Consider the following 22,429-nt stretch of genomic DNA (forward strand, 5'->3'; position numbering starts at 1 on the left):
CGCCGCCGCCGCCGCGGGTGTGAGGCGGCCCGGCCTGGCCTGGCTGGCTCCCTCCGCCGGGCAGCCCGCCCAGGTAACCGGGTTCGGCCGGCGGGCCTGGGGGCGCTCTGCACCCTCGCCTCTTCTCCCGGCCGCCGCGCGGGGAGCGGGGTTGAGAAAACGGCTGCGGCTGGGCCTGTACGGGACAGTGGGCTGGGCGGCCGCCTGTGCGTGTGCGACTGACTGACGGGCCAGCGCGGGGCTGCCGCGCGTGACGGGGCCGGCCGAGGCAGCGTGAGGAAGCTCTGCGGGACGGAGGGACGAGCTGGTTGACCGCGAGCGGCGCGCGCGCTCCCGCCGCCATTGCGTCCCGCGTCCCCGCCCGGGGCCTGTCCGGGGGTCGCGGGGCGCAGGCGCGGAAGGCGGCGGGCGGGGGTCCTCTCCACGGGCGCGCGGGCGCCTTTGTTCCCGGCGCGCGGGCCGGGGCGGGGCCTGAGAGCCGCCCCGCCTCCCGCTCAGGCCCCGCCCCGTCTCCGCCCGCAGGAGCCGCCGCCGGGCCCGCTTGCCGGCCGCCTCAGCCGTCGCCGCCTGTTCCCGCCGGTCGGGCCTGCGCCGCCGCGCCGCCGCGCCGCCGCCGCCGCCCCCTCCATTCCCTCCACCCCCACCCCCAGTGCAGAAGTCATGGCGGGCGCAGCGTCCCCCTGTGCCAATGGCTGCGGGCCCGGCGCGCCCTCGGACGCCGAGGTGCTGCACCTCTGCCGCAGCCTCGAGGTGGGCACCGTCATGACTTTGTTCTACTCCAAGAAGTCGCAGCGGCCGGAACGTAAGACCTTCCAGGTCAAGCTGGAGACGCGGCAGATCACGTGGAGCCGTGGCGCCGACAAGATCGAGGGGGCCAGTAAGTGCGCCCTTTCCCGGGGCCCGCTGTGCGCGGGGGCCGCGGGAGTCCGCGCTGGGCTCCCGCGCGCCCAGGCCGCCGCTGGAGTGACTTGGGTAAACTTTCGGGCCCTCCCCCACAGCCTCCGGGCCCCGCCCCCGCTTCGTCCCCGGTGGTCACCGGGGGCGGGGGGCATCCGGGTCCTCAGTCACCTGACAGGACACCCCCTGCCCCCGCCCGGGGGGGAGTGTTCCAGGCGCTTTGCCCAGAGGCCTAAAAATCCTAGCCCGTTGGAGACCGGCGGGGCAGGCATTGGGTCCCCCCAACCCCGGGAGTGGTGTTGACCGAGGCGGGGGAAGCCCAGGCAGAGTCAACCCACCTAGCCCCAGAATCCGGCCAGACCAGACGGTCACCGCCCACCACCTTTTTCCCCAAAGGAGTAGTCTTGGTGAAACTTTCTGGGCCCCCGGGTTGGGCTCTATTTGCAAAGGAACCTTTGGGTTCCCTGGGTAGAACTTAGATGTTGGGGTAGGGTTGGTTTTGGATCAGAGCCAGGCCTACTCATCTGTCTCTTGGGGAGAGGGTGGAAGGTGGTCCTGTTTGGTTTGGAAAAGCCTGAGAGAAGGCAGTGGCTTTTTCCCGCTGCTGCTTTTGTCTTGAAGCTGAATTTTAGAGGTCTGCGTGGGTGGGCAGACACAGAGCCAGGACAGGGACTCTTGGTAAAGGGGCCAGGCTCCCCTTGCCCTTGGAAGCACATTCTCAAGAGCTTGGCCCAGAAAGGCCAGCCTCAGTGCCTTGGAGTCAGGTACTTTTTTCAAGAGTGTGCAGCCAATTTGGGGTCTAGCCCTTTGTGTGCTGCGTCCTGTGTTCCATGGCTGTAGGGAGCCGGGAGTAGCTACTTTTGGTTTCCTGCCTCTTTGCCTTCTCAGGCCTGAGCTTGGCTGCTTTGGGACAGGTCTAGTTGGGAGGAGGGAGTTGGGGGATTTTGAGAAACCCCTGATCTTTCAGTGTTATGCCACTTAGTGCATGCCTGTGCTGTGGTTGATGGGCACCCAGCTCTGCCTTCCATACCCCCACCTTCAAGTGTGTCTGCAACCCTAGGTTGTGGGTTGCTTCCTGCAAGGACTCCTCTAGAGACTGGTGTTAGAGCCAGGGTCAGAACCGGGTCCATGTGGAGGAGGGGGGTCAGGAAGTGACACCCCCAAGGGAGGGTCCTGCAGACCTCCTTGGGTATGGTGTACATGTGTGTAGATGGGTGAGGAGGTTGGGAGGAAGGAAAGTCTTGTGGTGAGGCAGCCATCCTCAACTACAAACTCCAGATCTGATACGGCTGCTGAACTCAGAAATGGCAGCTGCCTTCCTCTGCCTCCATCAGCCCTGTCAGCTATCGAGAGAAAATTTTAGTGATTTGAGAGACTGGATTCCAAAGTTGTGGAAGGACAGACACCTCAGGGAACCAGATAGTCCTGGGGATATCACCCAGGCATCAAGACTCCAGGCACAGCCTCTTCCTTGCTTTTATGGTGCTCCCTGTGCCCTACTCAGTTGGTGGCACTGGCTGGAGGTTCCCTGATAGAGATTTCCTGGGTAACTAATAGACTGCACTTCAAACCGTGCATGTGATCAGCAGGCAATAAGTGCAGCACCGTGGTTGAAGGCAAGGCTGGATCTGAAGCCCATATATTAGTTGCGGGCCAGTTATTTATCTAGCCAGTTACTTATTTTCTCTGAGCTTTGTTTCCTTATCTGTAAAACAGGAGTGGTAATATATACACTATATATGGTTGCTTTGGAGATTGAATGAGAATTGTAAAACCTCTAGCACAGAGCCTGATACGATGTAAACATTTAATAAATGTAAGCTGTTCTTAATAACAATAGAAATAATAGACTATGCCTGCCCTCCATGCTGGACTGTCAGTGTTGAGGGTGGTGGAGTGTGGCTGTAGGAGAGCCTGAGGGGATAGAAAGGGAGGAGGAGGGGTACCAAGTTCACATTTCACTTAGATCACTACCCGGAAAAGGGGAGGAAATGGTTTTGTTTTGCTTCAACCCATCTCCTCACCCTCCCACCTATCATATATAGCACAGTACATGACAGAGTAAAATTTATGGAGTAAATCTATGGAGATCTGCGCATCTGACTCCTGGGTGTGACTATCTTATTTGTAAGTTGGGGCCTGAGCAGGAGGGAGGGGTGTGGAGAAGGAAGAGTCTTGTCCATGGTGTCTCAGGTCTTCACGGGATGGTGACAGGAATGCAGAGGACCCAATGGCCCCGGCCCCCAGGGGTAGGTCAGCTAGAGAAGTACAGATTCAGTGATCTCATCAGCTGGGAGTGCAGGCAAAGAATATAGGAGCCTTCGCCCTTTGATTTTGGAGGCCCAGATTGAAGGAGTCTGAGTAAAAATGCTAGCAGATGGTTATGTAGAGTTCACACCTTGTAAATGGAGCCTCTCACCGAAGCTACCCCACTTCTGCCCATTCATGGTGCACCTTGTTGATGGGTACTGATCCCTGCAGCCCCCCTCTGCAGGCTCTGGGGAAGGTTGGGCTGCCAGCTGTGTCCCCTGCCATCTGGCCTTTTCCTGCTGACTCTGCCAGGGTTCCATGTAGTGCTTGTAGCCTGGCCAAGGAGAGAGGCGCTTCTGCTACCCGCAGGGTGTCTGTGGACCTGAAGGAGGGATGCTGTGGTTCAATGAAAATGTACAGCACTCATGCATCAGACCTCATTCCGACCTAACTCCCTGCCTTTTCACTTTGCCACTTGTGAATTGGGGCTGACACGTGCTGATTTCTAGAGTGGTAGTTTGGCTCAAAAGGGGTGGGGGAGTGCTTTGGTACTAGTTGTCATGGTGATGTGACAGGAACCAGGTTGATGTTTGGCTTTTTATGTTACAGATACATAAATGAATACAAAGCAGTTACAGACTTCCTGCTGAGTGCTACAGAGACTTTTCATCATATTTTCTTGGCTAATCTTCACAAGGGTCCTGGGTAGGGGGGCTGTGTCTGGAGTCCCACCCCATTTTACAGATGAGGAAATGGAAATACAGGGAGTGAATTGTGCCATGGGGTGAGAGTGCTAGTATGTGACAGTCTCAGCTGGACCCAGCTCTCCAATCATTGACTGGCTGGCCATCCAAGGAGAAATTTTTGACCCTCAGCCCCTCTAGGTTCTGGCTCCATACTTTTCCTTCTGATGCCTTTCTGGGGTGAGCAGGTTCAGTCAGGGGTCATTGTGGGCATCATGGCCTGGATGGAGGCTCCACGGAGGGCTTTGAATGACAGCCATGCTCATCTGTGGGGACTTTTGGAGCCTCACGCTTTCCACTTTGATTCTTCCCTACTCTTCTAGATGCTAGGCCTCCTTAAGTGATGAATGAAAACAGGTCCTTGCCCTCAGGGAAACAAACAGACAATGATGATTCCTGGTTGTACCTTTGATGGGGTGGGGAGGTAGTGGTGGCAGAAGAGAGCAAACCGCTCAGACAAGGCAGTCAGGCTCAGAGAGGAGGTGATATTGGGACCAGTTGTCTGGGGCTTGACCTCTGTGGCTGTCAGGCTGGTGAGGACACAGACCGTGAGGCTTGCTCTGCCGACTGGGCCTGAAGTGCCTGAGGTAGGCAGGCTGGGTGTCGTGGGGGTTTTCTTTGTCCTGGTTGATTGCTCCCAATGGGAAAGGGGCAAGAACACGTGTCCGGAAGTCCAGAGCTAGCCGTCCCTGCCTGTGTATTTCCTGTCTGACTGTAGTTTTTCCAGGGGAAGTCAGACCTCTGAGTGTTTCCTCAGCACCCGAGGCTTGCCCTGATGTGTGGGTTTCCAGACCAGCTCTGCCAGGCCCCCCGTCCAGCTGGGGCTCTCTCTTTCCTGTGAACCTAGGAAAGGGGCCTATTTCACAGGTGACTGGAGAAGCTGAGCACACCCAACATTGCCCCCCTCTCCACACACACTTCCAGCTGAGGAGAGTCCTAGGAGAAGTGGGGGTACAGTTGGAGGAGGGGTATGTTCTTGTGCACCTTGTGGAGTGCTTTGTTCAGGGACGCATCCATGCTGCCCTGTTTGGGGGCGGTTGTCTTTGAGAACAGTATAGTAACAGGTGACAAGATTCTAGGCAGAGCCAGGGATAAGGAATGGACATGAGCAGCCGTTGGTAATTGACCCACAGTAACTGGAGGTTTGTGGCTTTAGACTCAGTCCAATTTGGGTTCAAGATACCGTGTGTGTGTGTGTGTGTGTGTGTGTGTGTGTGTGTGTGTGTGTGTGTACATACACAGATGCATAGGCTTGAGTCATTGGCCAGAGGTCTTTGCCACTAACCTTGTTTTGTGTAGCCTCTTGGAATGAGGGGAATTTATTCAATAAATATTGTTGGAACACCTATTTGCCCAGTGCTAGGCACTAAGGGTGAGTAAGACATGGACTGTGCCATTAAGGAACTCCCACATTCCTGGAAGAGACAGAATTGGGAACGTGTAATTATAACCATGTGTGCTATGTACCATAATAAAGGTCTATACCAAGAGCTCTGTGAGTGCAGAGTAGCGAGCTCTGCTTAGTGAGCTGGGGTGGACAGGAGAGAGCCAGGGAAGGCTTCTGGCGGGGGGGTGGGTGGCGCGGGGAGGGCGGGTGACCTGTGAGCTGTGAGCTGTGCCTTGACTGATTGAAGAACTTGCCTGTGTCCGTGTTGAACAAGGGGGATCCCTGTGCAGGGCTCAGGTATGCATTTAATGTGGTAGAGATAAGGCTGGGGCTGGTTGGGAGCAGTTTAGGGAGGGCCACAGGGTGCCGTGCTCTTGGGTTTTGCTCTGTCCTGTCAGCAGAGGCTGAAGTGGGGCTGTCTTGCATTCTATCTTGGAGAGGTTGAGGGAAACCAGTAAAGCTACTGCAGTTTGCAGGAGAGAGCTGGTGAGCAGGGGCAGGACTTCCTCTGGAGGCGAGGCCGGGCAGGGACTCAGAAGCGGTGGAGGGTCGGGGGCTGGGTCTGGAGGGATGAGCCGGTGGGGGCACAGTAGTTTAACATTTGGGTTCTGAACTCAAGACTGCCTAGGTTGTGCACTTACTTGCTCTGTGACCTTGAGTGTGTGACTTTCTCTCTGGGCTCTTTGTCTACAAAAGGGGGATATAGTAACAAGCTGCATTTGTCTCATAAGGGGTTTTGTGACGAATTGAGGAAGATCTTCATAGAGGGCTTCACAGAGTGTGGTGCGGTGGGAGCTCTGACGAGGAGGATGAGGATTAAGTTCCCAGGAGGACCCAGTAGCTGAAGGGAGCCGATGTACCTGTCATATTGAGGGGCTGGAGCCTGGCCACCAGGCCCTTTGATTGGGAGATGAGGAGGCCCACCCATTCTCTTGCACCAAACTCTCAGCAGCCCGCTGTTGTCAGGGCTCTTTCCTGCTGCTGACTTTTGCAAGGTGACAGAGCAGTTGGCTGAAAGCAGCTGCTGTTTGGTATCATACTGGCCTATTTCTATGTGCCTTGCCCCGATAAATGCTATCTGAACACATTGATTGGAGACCCCTCTCTTCTAGGAAGTGCTTTATTTATTCTTTTTTAAAGATTTTATTTATTTGAGAGAGAATTGGGGGGAGGAGCAGAGGGAGAAACACACTCCCTGCTGAGCAGGGAGGCCGACGCGGGGCTTGATCCCAGGACCCCAGGATCATGACCTGAGCCGAAGCCAGACGCTTAACCAATTGAGCCACCCAGGCACTCCCCCCCTTTTTTTTTTTTAAGATTATTTATTTGAGACAGAGAGCACAAGGGGTGGGGAGGAGCAGAGGGAGAGGAGAAGCAGACTCCCTGCTGAACAAGGAGCCCATGGGGCTCGGTCCCAGGACCCTGAGATCGTGACCAGAGCTGAAGGCAGATGCTTAACCGACTGAGCCACCCAGGCGCCCCTCTAGGAAGTGCTTTAATGCTACCCCGTCAGTATGATAGGGCCTGTCTCTGCCTTTCCTGTCACTCTTCCTGTCAGTCTTCATTAACTCATGGCATCTCTTCCCATTCTGTGCCCTTTCCTCTGATGTGGCTTCAAAGAGGTCAGAGATGGATAAGTTAGAGGGGGGAAGTGAGGCCTAATGTCGCAAAGGCCTGATATCAGGGGATAGGAGACTCCCCGCCCCCCCATTCCCTTAGAACTGGAGAAGTTGGTGGGGGCTTTGAGGAGAGTCATGGGAGAAATGGAAGCGGGGTAGGAGGAGGGGACTGTGCTGGTGCTCCGTACAGAGTGCTTTGTTCAGAGAGGCATGGTGCCCGTGCTTCCCTGGAGGGACCTCTTTGAGAGCAGTATGGTAACAGATGACAAGACTAGGCAGAGCCAAGGTGATGAGTGGCCTGGAGCGGCCACTGATAATTGGGCTCCATAGGACTGAAAATTTGTGGCTAGAGTCAGATTTGGGTTCGAGTCTCAGCTCTTCCTGTGACCTTGGACAAGTAACTTTAACCTATCTGAAACTGATTTTCAGCTGTAAAATTAATTTTTTCCTCACAGAGCTGTATATTAAAGTAGCCAAATGAGGTTGTGTATGAGAATAAGAGATTTTATGTGAAAGGGCTCTACACAGCATTTGGCATTTGTGGGCACTTAAGAAGTATTTGTTTCCTTCGTTTTCACCTTAGCTAACTACAGAGCTCCAGTGCTTTCCCCCACCAAGTGTGGCCACTGGTGGCTGCTCTGGCAGCCTGGGCTAGAAGTCTGTTTCCTGCTTGTTCTCTTTGTTCCCTCCCTGAGTCTGTACACAGAGGACTGGGGCACGAGAAAATTCGGTATCTCTCCTAGTGCAGTAGAGTTCTCATCCGTGGTATCGTTTGAGTGCCACCACAGCTCTGTGAACCAAAGGAGGACAAGAATAGTTAGGCCTCTCTTAGAGATGAGAAACCAAGGCCCCAAGGGTAAGGTCACACAGCAAGTTCATGGCAGTGCCAGGATTGGAGCCTAGGATCTCTGATTCCCGCTACAATATTCAGATGTTTTTCCACTCTTGAGAAAATGACGAGAAGATAGACTTCTGTAGGACCAGCGTGTTTTTTTATGAGGGCAGAGTGATCTGATCTCCACTCTGCCCCCTGGCCAGATGTGCTGTTTGACCAGCCCAGGCCTCTGTCCATGGACAGAGGGGACCTAGGCGCTCCTCTAGATTATGTGCTGCCTTCATCTTGCCACGGCACCCCCATCAAATTGCTTTCCCACACTCCTGCTGGGGGGGACGATAGCAGGTGATCTGAGGTACAGGGACAGAAGAGCCCTGCTCTGACCTGTTGTGACTGGCTCATGATGACGACCGCACCTGGGCTTCCGCAGGGAGATGGGGACCCGGGGCTCCATGCTCCAGGCACTCTGAGAAGGGCCTCTCCAGGACCCCTGATGACAAGCTCAAGTGCATTCATTCATCTGATGTGTTCCTTCATTTGCCCTTGTTTACTGTGGGCATGCTGCTGTGTGTTGGGCCTGCTAAGCTGGACGTGAGAACTGCAACCTCTGGCTTACTCCAGTGGTAGTAGGTCTCTACCCTGGTGTGCTTTATCTCTATAGCTACTCTTTCCTTAAAACAACGATAAAAAGCCCCCAAACCCTGGCCTTCTTGCGCCCTTTGTGGCGCACTGAACAAGCAGAACCCCACTGTGCTACCCTGGCTTTGGACTCTGGCATTTGCTGACGTGCCAAGCACCGTGGAGTCCAGTAAAAAATGTAAAGGTTAAGATAGGTATAGCCAGAAAAGACATCTGCAACCAGACAGAAAAAATAATTACAGGGCCTGGGGAGTGCTGTGGAGGAAACAAACCAGAGGCTGTTCTGTCAGGTGAGGTGAGGTGAGGGTGCTCTGATAATGAGCAATCCAGATCTCTCTCAGTTGCAGACAACAACTGAGGCTCGTTTTTCACTTACACTGCATGTATGTGACCACGACAAGCCACTCCACTTGTTTCTGGAGAATGGCCTCAGTGGCTCTGGGTCAGCCTCCTGGTACAGGGCCTGAACACTGGGCAGACTAGGCCGGAGAGGGCTTTGGTCAGCAGAGGCTAGGGAGGAATTCATTTCCGTGGCTTTGGCGTGGGCAGTGGTGCCCGTAGCTCTGCTGTTGGGGCAGACAGACTGCTGCCTGCGTGGCCGGGCTCTCTGCAGTAGGTACCTTGTGTTCAGACTTGGGGTTATCCTATCTGTGCCCCTGCCTAATTGCCGTCTCCCTGCTGTGCCCCTCCTGGAGCTGCCCCGAGCCTAGTCTGTTGCGGCCACAGCTTTCCTGCGGTCACCCCTGAGGTAGAGCTTCTCACTGCGTCCTCATAGCTGCTCCCAGAGCTCTTTTGCTGGGTATGCTGGTGCCTCCACAGGGAGCCCTCAGGAGAGGGAGAGAAGTGTGGGAGAGGGGTCTTCTGTGAATACGCTGGGGCTGGGGGAGGAGGCATTAGGGACATGCAGTTGGTCGCTTTGGGGGAGCCTGTGGTCCCAGGAGCTGGGGCTCTGAGAGTCTCTGCTTGCTATCCTCATAGCTCTTCACGTTCTCCCTCCCCTCCTTGTAACACCGGGTCCTTTCCAGGTGGTGCTGGGCTAGCCTTTAAGGGGCTGCAGTGGCTGTGTGCCCAGGCGCAAGTACTAGCTCTCTCCCCAACTCATCACCTCCTAGGAACCGGGCCCATCCAGGGGGAAGCAGGGAGGGCTCCTTTTTATAGCCACATGTAGGCTTTGTGTATAGGCTCTGCTGCTTCCTTCCGGGCCCTTCCCGGTGTTGGCGGGTGGCCCTGGCTTCAGCAGGACTCAGGATGCAGAATAAGTGGGCGGGGCTTTCTCCTGCAGAAGACTGGCATCTCCTTTTCTGAGCCCATGCCTGGCACAGAGGAGGCTGGGTTAGCAAGCAAGAAAAGGAGGTGGCTCGATCTTTGATCCTGGGAAGCTTGGAATCTAGAACATGCAGAAAACCATGAAAGCCCAGAGCCAGCAGGAGACAGTTGTGCCTAAAGTACTGTAGGCTGAACCTAAGGGTCCAGACACAGTCAGCTTCCTCTCTGTTGCAGCCCATCCTGTCCTTGTGGAGTCCCTCCCCCTGCTGGCTGGGAAGCCAGCATTGGTTAGAGAATCTGTACAAAGGCTGTGAGGTGCCTGGGAGCAAGGCGTGGGCATGGTGAAGAGTGGGTGGTCTGACGGAAGCTCCAAGCCCTGGCAGTGAACACTGACCAGACTGGTGAGGGGCTGGGCCACAGCAAGTTTGACCACTTGTTTGTGTGAGATCTAATTCTAACTCAGTAGGGGTGGGCCGTTCACTTTGGGGTTGGCTTCCTGTTTTCTTAGACACCTGGGGTTATGGCTGAGCTGAAATGTCCTGAGGGAAGTAGTTGTTTAAGGGATGCCCCCAGGTCACAGTGTCCTTGGCTTGGCCTTGTCCATGGGGGGGAGGGGAGGGGTAGGGCATTGACCACACTGGGCCTCTGGCTGTGAAGCTGTGGGTGTGTGGTGGGTGAATTCTAACCCCATGGGACTGAGTGACCAGCCTCAGGCCCCAAGGATACGGGCTGAGTTCATAGAGTGACTAACCCTGGGAAGGAGAGGAGGATCTGGCCACAGGTCCCAAAGGCTTTTCAGCCTACTTGGGGGCAGGAGGTCAGCTGGGAGGTTGGGCAGTGCTGGGGTGCAGGGGCTCTGCAGCGGGCCAGCTCCCAGAAGTGTCCAGGACCTCGAAAGTTCAATGAATGGGGTGCCTGGGTGGCTCGGTCGTTAAGTGTCTGCCTTCGGCTCAGGTCATGATCCCAGGGTTCTGGGATCGAGCCCCACATCAGGATCCCTGCTCTCCCAAGCAGAAGCCTGCTTCTCCCTCTCCCTCTCCCTCTCCCACTCCCTCTCCCTCTCCCACTCCGTTTGTGTTCCCTCTGTTGCTGTGTCTCTCTGTCAAATAATAAATCTGTCAAATAAATAAATAAAATCTTTAAAAAAAAAAAAATTCAATGAAATGTGCGTGCCCGCCCCCCCCTCCCCCGTATATTCAGGCTACCTGGGGGGACAAGAACACTGAGTATAAGTCACTTTTCCATCCTCCTCTTTCCTGACCCTCAGAGCAATCAACATAGGCCTCTGCATCCCCCCTCCCCCTGTTCCACCTGATGGCTCTTCTCTCTTGGGGAGGCAGCTCTCCTCTTCCTACCCTAGTCACTCTACCCGGAGCGGTAATTGAGTATAATGTGCCTGTGGCCTTTCTTGGGAACTCCTAGCAAACCCACCGAGGAGGTTAGAAAGGGTAGCATATGTCACTTTGTCAAGGATTTTACTCCGGGCCTCTTGAGGCTAGCAGTGAAATACGGAGAACATCCCCTCTAGTGACAACAGAATGCCTGGTGCCTGGAGCATTTCCACAAGGATGCCTGGTCCCTGGCATGAGAATTGGCCCACGCTGGAAGGGTGAGGCTCTGCAGGCTGGAGTGGGAGGCAGCAAGGAGCCTGTTAGGGGAGGTGAGGCCAGAAGCTGTCTTAAGAGGGTAGAACTATAGGAAGTTAAAATCAGGAATGGGAAGTCCCAGAGTAGCCATTCCTCTTGACAGGGGAGGCAACTTCGAAGATTTCTAGCTGGGCTTCCTGGGGAGGCAGCAAGTTCCCGATCACCTTGGAGTGAGGTCAGAGGCTAGATCATGCATCAGGGCCTTGCCTCCCCGGGAAGCAAAAGGAGGACAAGGAAAGTGCCTTGGCTTGGGCTGGTGTGGCCCAGAGGGAGTGTGGCCAGCTGCTGTGGAGAGGCTGGGCCCAGCCGCTCTAGAATGGGAGAGGCCTAGTGGGGTGCACAGAAGAGGATGTCTGGGCCAAACAGACCTTGCCTTCATGACTTCATTGCTTAGCACATCTCCAACCTCCTGGTCAAGGTTGACTCTCTTGGGGGTTTAGGGCTGGCCCCACACCTCCCTCCCATCCCCCACCCCCCGCCTCCCTCCCACCCCCTGCCTCCGAGAAGGAGCAGGGTATATGGTGCTGGTAACATGGAAACCAAAGAGGTGGGGAGCCAGGGCTTGCATGGGGCTCCACAAGGAGCTCTGCAGAGGAGGCCTCTGCTGTCCCCCTCCACCTGTCCTCCCACTTCAGCCCATCCCTTAGATCTCTAGCCAGAGGCTCCTACTGTTTCTTGGGGCAGGGGGAAGCCCCAGATTTTCCTGTCTTCTAATGCATTCCATTTCCTGCTAGGCCCTGGGATCTTAATGCTGACAGGCATGGTCCATGCCCTCAAGGAGCTCACACTCCATTGGAGAAGATTTAAAAGACACATAGGGTTCCCACTCATCTAAGTGCTCAGTAAACATGGTTGTGACAAATAAAGCCAGTATTAGGGCTTGTCCAAGGATTAGGTTGGGGATGGTGAGAGAAAAGGATGGTTCTAAAGTTTCTAGTTTATGTACCTATTGGGAGGTGATGCTGTTAGTTTCCCAAGAGGTGTGGCAGGAGACCTGGGTTTTGGTGAGAGAAGTGTTGAAGAGTATGAGGGAATGTGTTTGGTTTAAGGGGTTGACTTTGAGATGTTTTTGAGGTGAGCAGGGGGGAGGTGGCAAGTAGGCAGTTGGACTGAAGGACCTGAAGCTTAAAGGTGGGGACTAGTTGTCTGTTAGCAGTGGAATCTGTGGGCATGGATGACTGACTGGGAGGAGGTAGAGCATTAGGGGAAGAGAGGACCTTGGCCTCGGCCTTGACAAAGGCCAGCGTGTAATGCAGATAGGCCTGAAGCCCAAGAAGAAGGGGGAAACCAGAAGTCATGAGGGAGAAGCCAAGGGCAGAGCTTCAAGCAGGAGGGAGGGCGTGGTCAACCATGTTGATTGCTCTGAGCGTCAGGAAAGAGGAGGATGGAAAAGTGACTTATACAGTGTTCTTGTCCCCCCACGTAGCCTGAATATACCGGGGTGGGGGGGGCAGGCATGCACATTTCATTGAATTTTTTTTTTTTTTAAAGATTTTATTTATTTGACAGACACAGCAAGAGAGGGAAAACAAACGGGGAGTGGGAGAGGGAGAAGTAGGCTTCCTGCGGAGCAGGGATCCTGATGTGGGGCTCGATCCCAGAACCCTGGGATCATGACCTGAGCCGAAGGCAGACACTTAACGACCGAGCCACCCAGGCACCCCATTCATTGAGCTTTCGAGGTCCTGGACACTTCTGGGAGCTGGCCCGCTGGGTCCTCAGCCTCTCCTGTAGCGGGGGGCCAGGCACACACAAGACATCTAGAAAAAACGGGCAGCCTTCAGTGGAGGCAGAGGTCTGAGTGCACAGGATCTCTGCCCTGGGGGCTGACCCATGAACTACCTGGGGGGCTGACCCATGAACTACCTGGGGAGTTATTTAGGCCTGGGCAGCAAAGTTGGGGCAAGCCCTTGTCCATACTGCAGCTTTTCCCTCTTCTGGGAAAGACCTGCTGTAGGCCCAGCATCCTTCCCCCTCTTCTGTGAAACTGAATGCCCCCCCACTCCCCCCAACAAACTGCTCCATTGATGCCTTGGCTTCCATGATCCCCTCTGCCTGACACGGGCTCTCAGCCCTCCAGACCTGCCTTCTGCAGAGTGATCTGAGAAATCCCAAGGAGCACTGCTCACTTTCTCTGGGCTCCCAGCACCACAGACATCTGCCTGTTGTTCCATCTTTGCACAACCTCACAGTTATCTGCTTCCCCATCTGTTTCCTCCACCAGCCAGGGGCTTTTCTGAAGGGCAGGAACTCCAGTGCCTTATTGATTTCTGTTTACCCAGGACCCAGCCCAGGGCGTGACACTGAGGAGATAGGTGCCTAATACATGTTTGATTTGATGATGGAATGAATGAACAAGCGTAATAGGCAACTGCTCAGCTCTCTCCCAGCTTTTGAGTTCTCTGGGTGGGGCCTCCTTTCCCTTCCTTCCTTTGGGGCCTGGGCATGCTGTTCCCACCTCTGATATGGGTGGGCTTAGTCTAGCGTCCTAGGCAAGAGGGCTGCCTGCCTGGATGGTATGAAAGCTCTGGGGCCATGCAGAGGGTCCCAGTTCTGCCATGAACCACTATGTGACCATGACAAGACCCTTCGGAGCCTCCATTTTCTCATTGCTCCAAAGAGGAGATTCATCTAGAATCTGGATTCTAGATGATTCATGTGCTGGCAAGGATCCTTTACAGCTGTAACCTGAAGCAGTTAGTACATATGGGTTCAAGGTCTCATGTAGGAGGACCCTGCAGACCTCCATCCAGCTGTCTGAAGGGCCTTTTCCTGTTTATCAAGGTGGGAGAGGGCCAGATGCCCGGTCAGGCCTGGCTGCTCTTCTCAGTCAGGTGTTTAGGGAGCAGTGACTGATGAAACCCCAGCCAGAAGCAGATGCTGAGCTCTGCCCTGGTACACCCTGGACTCCCGGGATTCAGCCAGGGTTTCCTTGTGTACACCCTGGGAAGGGGCTTTGGCCTCTCTCCTCTGCTGCTGCACAGGCATGGGAAGGAGATAAGCCCCATTCTCACCTTTTCTTTGTTGCATGACCCTCTGACCCCAAGTCTCCCAGCCTCCAGCCTTGCCTATAAATTCGAGGTAGATAGCTACCCACACCTCTGCTTTTGACTCCCTCTCTGGTGGGATCTGGGAGCTGCTTCTGATGGTTTCTGTTGGAAGATAGGAAGGGGAAGGTTATAGTCTGAGAAAAGAGAGGGGAATGGGGGGGTTTCAAGCTTTCTAGATTAAAAAACAAAACCCTTCAAGTTTACCATGAGTTGAAATTATTTTAAGTTGCAAAATGTATATGCTTGTATTTCTGTATGGGTAACTTTTACTGAAGTTTACATCAGTTAGCTTACGTACTTTGTAAAAGGAAAAATGCTCTAAAAACTATTTCAGTGAAAGCGTGTTTCGTGTCCAGAAATTCGTGGTATGTGCCGCTTCCTTCTGGTTTTCTGTTGTGCCGGTGCTGGTGTTCTTAGCTCTGTGTTCATCATTTGTGGGGAGGTTGATTTTCAGTATGTCCTCCTGTCTCTCTGGTGAGATCGCTTTGGTATCTCTTCCTGACATCTCATAGTCACTCAGTGAAGAAGGGCCAGGAGTAGTGATCCTCTTTTGCAGATGAGGGACGTGAGGCTCAGAGGTGGGGTGTGCCTCCCACCTGCCTTGCCAGTGCTTGGTGTTCGTGGTGCTTCTAGGTACCTCCTCCTTGCTTGATGGGTGTAATTGGCCGGAGGTTTGGAGGACCTCTGTCTGGGTGGGGTTTGTTTGGAAGTGGCCTCACTGGCGGCAGGGGATGCTAGGACACTGGTTCCTGACCAAGAAGCTTGGATCTAATTTAGAATTTGGATTTGATGCTGGGCTCCCTTCTACCCCTTCCAGAGCCTGCCGGGGTCACAGTGAAGCGAAGCCATACTCACTAAGATACCCTGGAAAAGGCTTGGTGCCCCGCCCTTGCTACCCCCTTTCTCTTCCCTGGGGACGCCGCCTGGTCTCCGGGGATGCTGCCTCTCTGCCGTGGCTGTCCTGATGCACTAGGCAGGGGTATGACTGGTAGGGCACTTGACGCTCGGCCTGATGTCTGGGAGGGTTGGGGAGCAGGATTCTAAGACCAGAAGCAGCCCTATCAGAAGGACCTAGCATAGACAAGTCCTCTAGGGTCATTGTCTTCAGTCCCTTCCAAGACTCCAAACTGGCTTCCTGCCATTGAACTTGTCCCTTTCATGGCACCCTTTGGAGTGTGCTGTCCCAGTGGAGTAGGTGCTGTCCCAGGCTTGGGGACCTACTCTGCTGCAAAGGCAAGTTCTGATCTGGCCCTGAGAACAGCGACAGCACTCTTTCTTTGTTGCTGTCTAGCTGCCCACCTCCCAAAGTGCTTGGGATCAGTTGTGTGGCTCAGATGAGGACACTGAGGCTCTTAAAGGGAAAGCGACCACCACTACTGGTACGTCCCGAAGTCATTTGCTCTCCAGGCCTGACTGACCCGAGCACTCTGCTTTGAGTAACTGCTGATCTCTAGTCTCCATGGTCTCCGGCAAGGAGCCTGTCCCTGGCCCAAGAGAGGAGACAAGGGAGGGTTTCCTTGCCTGGCCATGCAAGCTTTGGTTTTGCACATTCAGTCTTGTGGCATTCTGCCTCAATGCTTAGAGCCGGCCCCTGCCACCAGGCAATGGGCATGTTTTCTTTTGCATAAAAATCAAAACAGAAACCAGTCCAAGGTTGGGGGTGGTCAAGGCAGGCCAGGCTTGACTCTCCCACGTGAATATCTTTACGTAGTCATCTGTTGGCCTGTGAACAGTTAATGGCTGTCCCACCCCTAACGAAAACCTTCACTTTATCCATGACCTGCCAGAGAGGCCCAGCTATATGCTTGGAAACAGGATTTGAAAATTGATCTTTGTGATTTCAGTCTGTTAGTCTCCCGTTCTAATACCCCACCGTATGTGAGGTGGTGGGGTGCACATGCCTCGGACTTCTGAGTGCAGGTGGGGTGCTGTGGCTGCAGCTGGCCGGGTGCTGCAGGCTCAGGAAGCGGCCTCTGGCTTAGAGCACATCTGCATGCACTGATCTGAACTCTGGCCCAGGAGCCCCACTCCTTCATGGTGCCCCATCCCTGCGAGACCCCTTTTTGAGCTAGGGAAATGGCTGCTTGGATTCTTTCCTTAGGCAGCTACGGCCTAGCTTTGCCTTTCCTAGATTTGGGCCCAACCCCAGCAAAGCCCTGGCAGGTGGCTGCAGTTGTCTCCGCTGCTGCTGGCTTCTCTGGGCCTCGAGTTGATGCACTAGGCACACAGGCCAGGGGTCAGGCTCCTTCAGACATCACTGGGATCACTGGTTCCTGACAGGGTCCTTATTGCAACCCTGTGAGGTAAGAGGAATTCCCAGTTTACTAATGGAGAAACGGAGGCCAAAAGAGTGAGGGCCGCCTAGGGCTGCCAGCTAGGATTTAAGACCTGCATGATTCTCCTCTGCTAGGCGTGGGCAGCCTTTAGGAAGGGGGACGGTCAGGGCAGGCTTCCTGAAGGAGTGGGAGGGGGCAGGTTGCCACCAGAACCCCCAGGCTTCTGCCCAGAGCACCAGGCAGTCTGGCTATCAGAAGGTCCTCAGCCCTCAGAGCTGGCCTGTGATGCCAGTCCCTGGCCCAGCATGGGTAATCCCTCATTAGCCCAAAGCCTCTTGAGGAGGGCTGGTCTCTGTATCTTCATGAGAGTGTGTGGGTGATTAAATGCCCAGGCAGCTTATCTTGTCACTGTCTACCACGGCCATGCTTGGTGTGGTGATACTCCTGCCATTCCTGAAGCATGGGCCGTGGGGACCCGGTCCTTGGAGGAATGAACACACCATGCCTCTGGACAGGCTGAGCTGGCTGGGTGGTGCTGGTGGAACCCCAGGCGCTCTCAGGTTGGAGTGAGCTTGAAGATGGCCCTTTGTCATTGGTGAAGCCCTACACTCTTCGGCTACACAGGATTCTAGCCTGGCCCCCTGGTTGTGGGATCCTGCCCTTGTCCCTTAGAGAGTTGCCCTGTCTCACTTCCCTGTCTCCAGCCTAGCAAGGACCTCTCAGTACCCTGGCTTTTCTTTTCCCCAGTGTTCCTTGAACGTTGTCTTCCCATGGTTCTGAGTGGGGGTTGAGTGCTGGGTCATGGGTCTCTGGGAACAGGGTGCTACTCTCCTGCTCTTCTAAGCAGTTCTCCTCTCCTCCCGAAGCTCCCAGGTCCTGGGAGGGTCTCTGTCCCTGCCCTTCCTGTCCCACTGCAGTTCTGACCCATACAGCTGGGGTGGCTTGGCCTCCCCCTCCCCCCAACTAGGGCAGAGGCCATGCCTGTCCCAGGGAGTCTCCTCCCCTGATGGCAGTCCCTGGGGGACCAGCCCTGGCTCTCTCAGGAAAGGGGACCCTTCTGTGTTTGTCTGGGAGGCAGGGGGATGGGAAGCGGGGTTGGGAGGTGGCACAGGAAATAGTAGAGAGTCTCACCCTGGCCTCATGTCCTTTCAGCCTGCTTGGCTTGTTGCACTTGGAGGGCATCAGGACCAGGCTGGCCCTTCCTTATGAGGGGGAAGGTGCAAGGGACCAGGTGTGGCCAAGCAGGAGCTTGGGAAGCTTGGGCATCTGGCCTGGAGCTGCTCTGTGCCTCTGTGGTTCCTGGTTGGGCAGGAGCCCAGTCAGCCTCCAGCCTGATCTCCATGGGAAATGTGCCCAGCGGCACAGGGCAGGCCAGAGGCTCTCCTGGGGCCTTCCGGGGGGGGGGGGGTGCGGGGGCGCGGTGCGTGCTCTAGGGCATGCGCGGGGCTGCACCTGTCCGGCCTCAGGCTTTGAACTGACCCTCTAGCTGCCTGCCAAGCAGTGGCCACGGCACGGGCTACTTCTAATGACGGGCGGGCAGCTGAGAGGAAGGGCCCAGGCTGTGGAGCACGCAGACCCTGGCCTAGATGCATTTGTGTTGGTGAGGTTGTGTGCCTGTGTGAGAGGTGTGGGAGGGGGTGACAGCAGCTCTGCACCGGAAGAGCGTACTGGTTTCTGTTTCAAAGGGCAAGGTTTGTGGTTATTCTGCAGGTTCTGATCTGGGCATTTCCCCTGTTCAGCTCCTCCTTCTATCCTTGGAAACTGTCTTCTCAGGCTAGGTTTTTGTGACTCAGTTCCCCCCACCCTCCCTGTTTCTACCTGAGTGTAACTTATTTTTACAACTCCACTCCCATTTTGCGGCCCCTCCCCCCACCTGTGTGCCTGCTCTTTTCATTTGCTCATCCAGTCCTTCAGCCAGTACTGCATGGGCCCTGTCTGGGGGGAGATGACTAATGTTCACACACGTAGTGTCATGAGGAGTCAAGGGCATGATTACTGCAAGAGGGCGCTTCTGAGTTGGGTCTTTGGTGGGAGAGAATGGAGCCTGGGAGATAGTCCACCCTAGGGACCGGGATGAAATGGGGGAACAGGAAGCACTGGCTGTTCTTGCCCTTGGCCCAGCTTAGTTTAGACGGACCAGAGAAGATGGGAGGGAAGAAGCTGGGAATGTAGATCACTGAGCCACACCAGGAAGGGCCTTGAACACCCTAGAAGGAGCATGTTCTCCTTAGTGAGCAACCACAGGAGGGATCAGAACAGTGTTACAAGGATTCTGAAAACTTAAGAAGGGTAGCTCATTGGTAAAGAGGATGGGTGGGGGCAGGGCTGCTGGCAGGGAAGGCAGGGCTTTTTTGGTGGGAGGACCAATCCTGAGGGTGTGATGAAGGCAAGGGAGCAGGGAGAGCGGGCTCCAGTTAGAACCAGTAATGCTGTGGCGGGGAGCTGGGGTTGGGGCTAGGCAGTGCCTCTGTTTGAGGTGGGACAGATGGGGCACAGCTGTGGCTGGAAGGGGTAGGAAGAGAGCCTGGGGATTTGGGCCCTTTGGGACATTCTGGCCAGGATGGTGTACAGTTTGGACTGGGAAGGCTCTGGGATGGACGCTAGCCGGGCAGTGTGCTGGCATTGCTCCTGGCTCCAGATCTCCCGGGTCCGTCTGGGTTGAGAGCATTACAAGGGGCTCAGGGAGAGTCCTCTCTAGTCGCTCAGCCTGGCTTCTTCTGTTTGAACAGCTCCTCCCTAAATCTGTCTCTTTATCTGACTTGGAAAGTCTGCCCCTGTCCAGGATCCCAGCCAGCACTGGGGGGTCCTGTGGGTGTGTGGCTGGGGTAGGCCTTCCCTGTGCTGCGTGGGGCTGGGGCCCTCTCCTGGCCTGGGGTCAGAACCTGTGCCGCTAGCATACTTTGGTGAGGGAGCAGAGGGAGGGAGCCTGCACTGAATGAGCTCCCGTGTGCCATACACAGGGCTGGGCACTTCTGGCTTTTAGACCTTTCGGTCTTCCCAGCACCCTCACCGTTATTGGTTACCTGCGTTAACAGATGAAGGAGTGAGACCAGAGCAGTTGTCACTATGCTGAGGTCACACAGCTGATGGGAGGTAGAGCTGGGATTCTAGTCCAGGCAGTCTGGTCCCAGAGTCCAGGCATGTTTTTTCTACCACCCTGCCTTCTAGAGAAATTCAGTCAAGCCCTTGACTTTGTATTTGGTAAAACTGAGACTAGGAGAAGTTAAATGAGTCACTGAGTGTCATCTCCCTTGTTAGTGGCCGGGGCAGGTCGTCTGCCATTCAGTGCTGTGTGCTTCCCCAGTCTGTGCTCTGTGAGGCCAGGGGAGCACATGCAGGCCCTTTGACAGCCAGAGTGGGGAGACATCCCTTTGGATAGCCGCTGCCTTGGGAGACCAGGCCTCTTGCTGAGACTTGCTTGGGGATGTCTTTGGGGTGGTGGGCCATTCAGGGGTGCGTCAGTTCTCCGGGCCTGACCCCTCATTCCTCCAGTGGATTCTGAGACCTACTTGGGTCTGCCTCACCCTACCCTGGGACTTTACAATTTGGTTTGTGTACTTTGTGTCAGGAAATGGTCCTCATGAAACAGCCTTCAGCCCTCCCCAGTTCTCTCTCTAGAGTCCATCTAGCTTTTTTCCAGGTCATAGTGACCTGCCCACATTCTCAGCAAGGGAATGTACACAGGATGGGGCTCCCTGCTCCCCCAGACAGCTCAGCTTCTAGCAGAGGTCTGTCCTCAGACTCAGCGTAGCTCTCTTTTATCACCTAGTAGGACTCAGTACTCTTGGCTCTGCCCCTTGATGAGGTGTCTCTCTTTGTGGTCCCTCCCTAAGGGCGAGCGAGGAAACCAGGCTGCCCTCATTTCGGCACTGACTCCGAGACCCCAGCCTGACCTTGGCCTCTTTACCTTCCTAGTTGACATTCGCGAAATCAAGGAGATCCGCCCTGGGAAGACCTCACGGGATTTTGATCGCTACCAAGAAGACCCTGCTTTCCGACCAGACCAGTCACACTGCTTTGTCATCCTGTATGGGATGGAATTCCGCCTGAAGACCCTGAGCCTGCAAGGTGGGAGTCACGGGGCTGGAGGGGGTAGGGGGTAGTCTGGGGGCAAATATCCACTGGCTCCTGGCTCAGCAGGAGGTGTGTGTCCTCAGCTCAGCTCTTTACCCCTTGATCACAGCTACATCTGAGGATGAAGTGAACATGTGGATCAAGGGTTTAACATGGCTGATGGAGGACACATTGCAGGCAGCCACACCTCTGCAGATTGAGAGGTAAGAACCACCCCCGACATGGTTAGAGTTAGGGGCAGTAGATTCTAGGGAGCACTGGCAAGGACACAGGCCTTTGTGTGCCCAGGCACTGCCTCCTGACCTCCCCGGACCTCATCCAGCTGGAGAAGTGGTTCTCACTTCAGGCTTCTCTCCCTCCAGGTGGCTGCGGAAGCAGTTCTACTCAGTGGATCGGAATCGTGAGGATCGGTAGGTATTGGGCTGTGGCTCTAGCCCAGCCGGTGGGTTGGGGCAGCCAGAACAGTAGCCATGCCCCGAGCAGCTGCCTGGAGAACCAGAGGACCCAGGGGGCCTGCCTCTAGTAGGGCTGGGGGCCAGGCAAGTGGAACTTCCTGCAGAAAGCCCTCTGAGGGCCTTGGTGCAGACTGGCTCTGGGTGTCCTGCAGAGAGGGTAAGGGTGGCCTAGTGTGTGAGGGGGTGCCTGGAAGCGCACAGCTTTGAGGCCCACCGTGTGACAGCCAGAGGGGCCAGGGAGAGATGGGGGACAAAGATCAGTTCATGGTGAGGCCTTCTGACTGTTGCCGTGAAAGAGCTAGAAAACCACGGAGGGTTTTGAAAGGAAGTATCCCGTGACCCGACTTCAGTTGCGCAGGACCGCCGGCTCCTGCTGGAGAGTCCAGGGCGGGGCGGAGCCAGCGAGCTTGGGCAGGGAGCTGCTTCAGCATTCTGGGTGGAAGATGAGAGGGTTTGGCTCAGGGTGCAGGGTGGTAGCAAGTGGTCGGATTTGGACTCTACTGTATCTTGAAGGTGAGAGTCCAGTGGAATTTCCTAACATTGATTTTGGTGTGCAAGAGAAAGAGAGGAGTCCAGGGTGACAGTAAGCTTTTTGGCTGAAGCATCTGGACTAAGGGCGAGCGAGGAAACCAGGCTGCCCTCATTTCGGGCATTGACTAAGATGGGGAAGGCCATGGAAAAAGCACATTTGGGAGAGTTTAGGGGTACATTTAGGCCATGTTCAGTTTTATGATGCCCTTAGACGTCCAGGTGGAGACATTGCATTGGCAGGTGGATAGAATGAGTTTAAGGGAGAGAAGTTGGGGTAGGAGATATTAGCTCGGGAGCATAGAGATGTTCTTCCGTAAGCCATGAGGCTGGAGATCACCTGATAAGTGTAGTGAGAAAAGGGAAGAGGGCCGGCGGCTGACCCCGGGCTACTTGGACATTGGGGGGGTATCAGGGAGGTGAGGAGGAGCTAGCCAGGGGAAGTAGCAGCTTGTGAGGTAAGAGAAAAACCTGGAGGGTGGAGTTTTGGAAGCTCGGGGAGGAGGGAGTGGTCAGCTGTGCCAGGCCTCATCAAGTGCGTTGAAGACAGGTGCCCCTTGGACTTGACAGCACAGAGGTTGTTGGTGACCTCGAGGAGTGGGGAAGGGGGTTCAGGGAAGGAAAGGGAGCATGGATGGCTCCTTCAAGGTGCTGCTGTGAGGGAGCGCAGAGAAGGGAGCGGTCGCTGGAGAGGTCAGCAGGGTCAAGACAGGTGTTTTGGTGGGACGGATAATAGCTTGCTCGTAATGCTGATGCAGAGAGTC

At 55.3% G+C, this 22,429-nt stretch overlaps 1 protein-coding gene across 3 annotated transcripts in view; it reads left to right on the top strand.

Moving 5' to 3' along the window:
- The window catches only part of PLCG1 (phospholipase C gamma 1), a 35,271-nt gene continuing 12,842 nt past the window's right edge, over positions 1-22,429 (top strand). For all 3 annotated transcript variants that reach the window (XR_013442055.1, XM_036121368.2, XM_036121369.2), the window contains exons 1-5: positions 1-73; positions 523-877; positions 20,524-20,676; positions 20,792-20,885; positions 21,045-21,092. Coding sequence is in view for 2 of the 3 variants with exons in the window: in XM_036121368.2 (XP_035977261.1) it covers positions 661-877; positions 20,524-20,676; positions 20,792-20,885; positions 21,045-21,092 (512 nt within the window). In the remaining variant the exon portion in view is untranslated. The remainder of the gene's footprint in view (positions 74-522; positions 878-20,523; positions 20,677-20,791; positions 20,886-21,044; positions 21,093-22,429) is intronic.

The sequence above is a fragment of the Halichoerus grypus genome, chromosome 10 (genome assembly GCF_964656455.1).
Source record: "Halichoerus grypus chromosome 10, mHalGry1.hap1.1, whole genome shotgun sequence".
NCBI classification, from domain to species: domain Eukaryota; kingdom Metazoa; phylum Chordata; class Mammalia; order Carnivora; family Phocidae; genus Halichoerus; species Halichoerus grypus.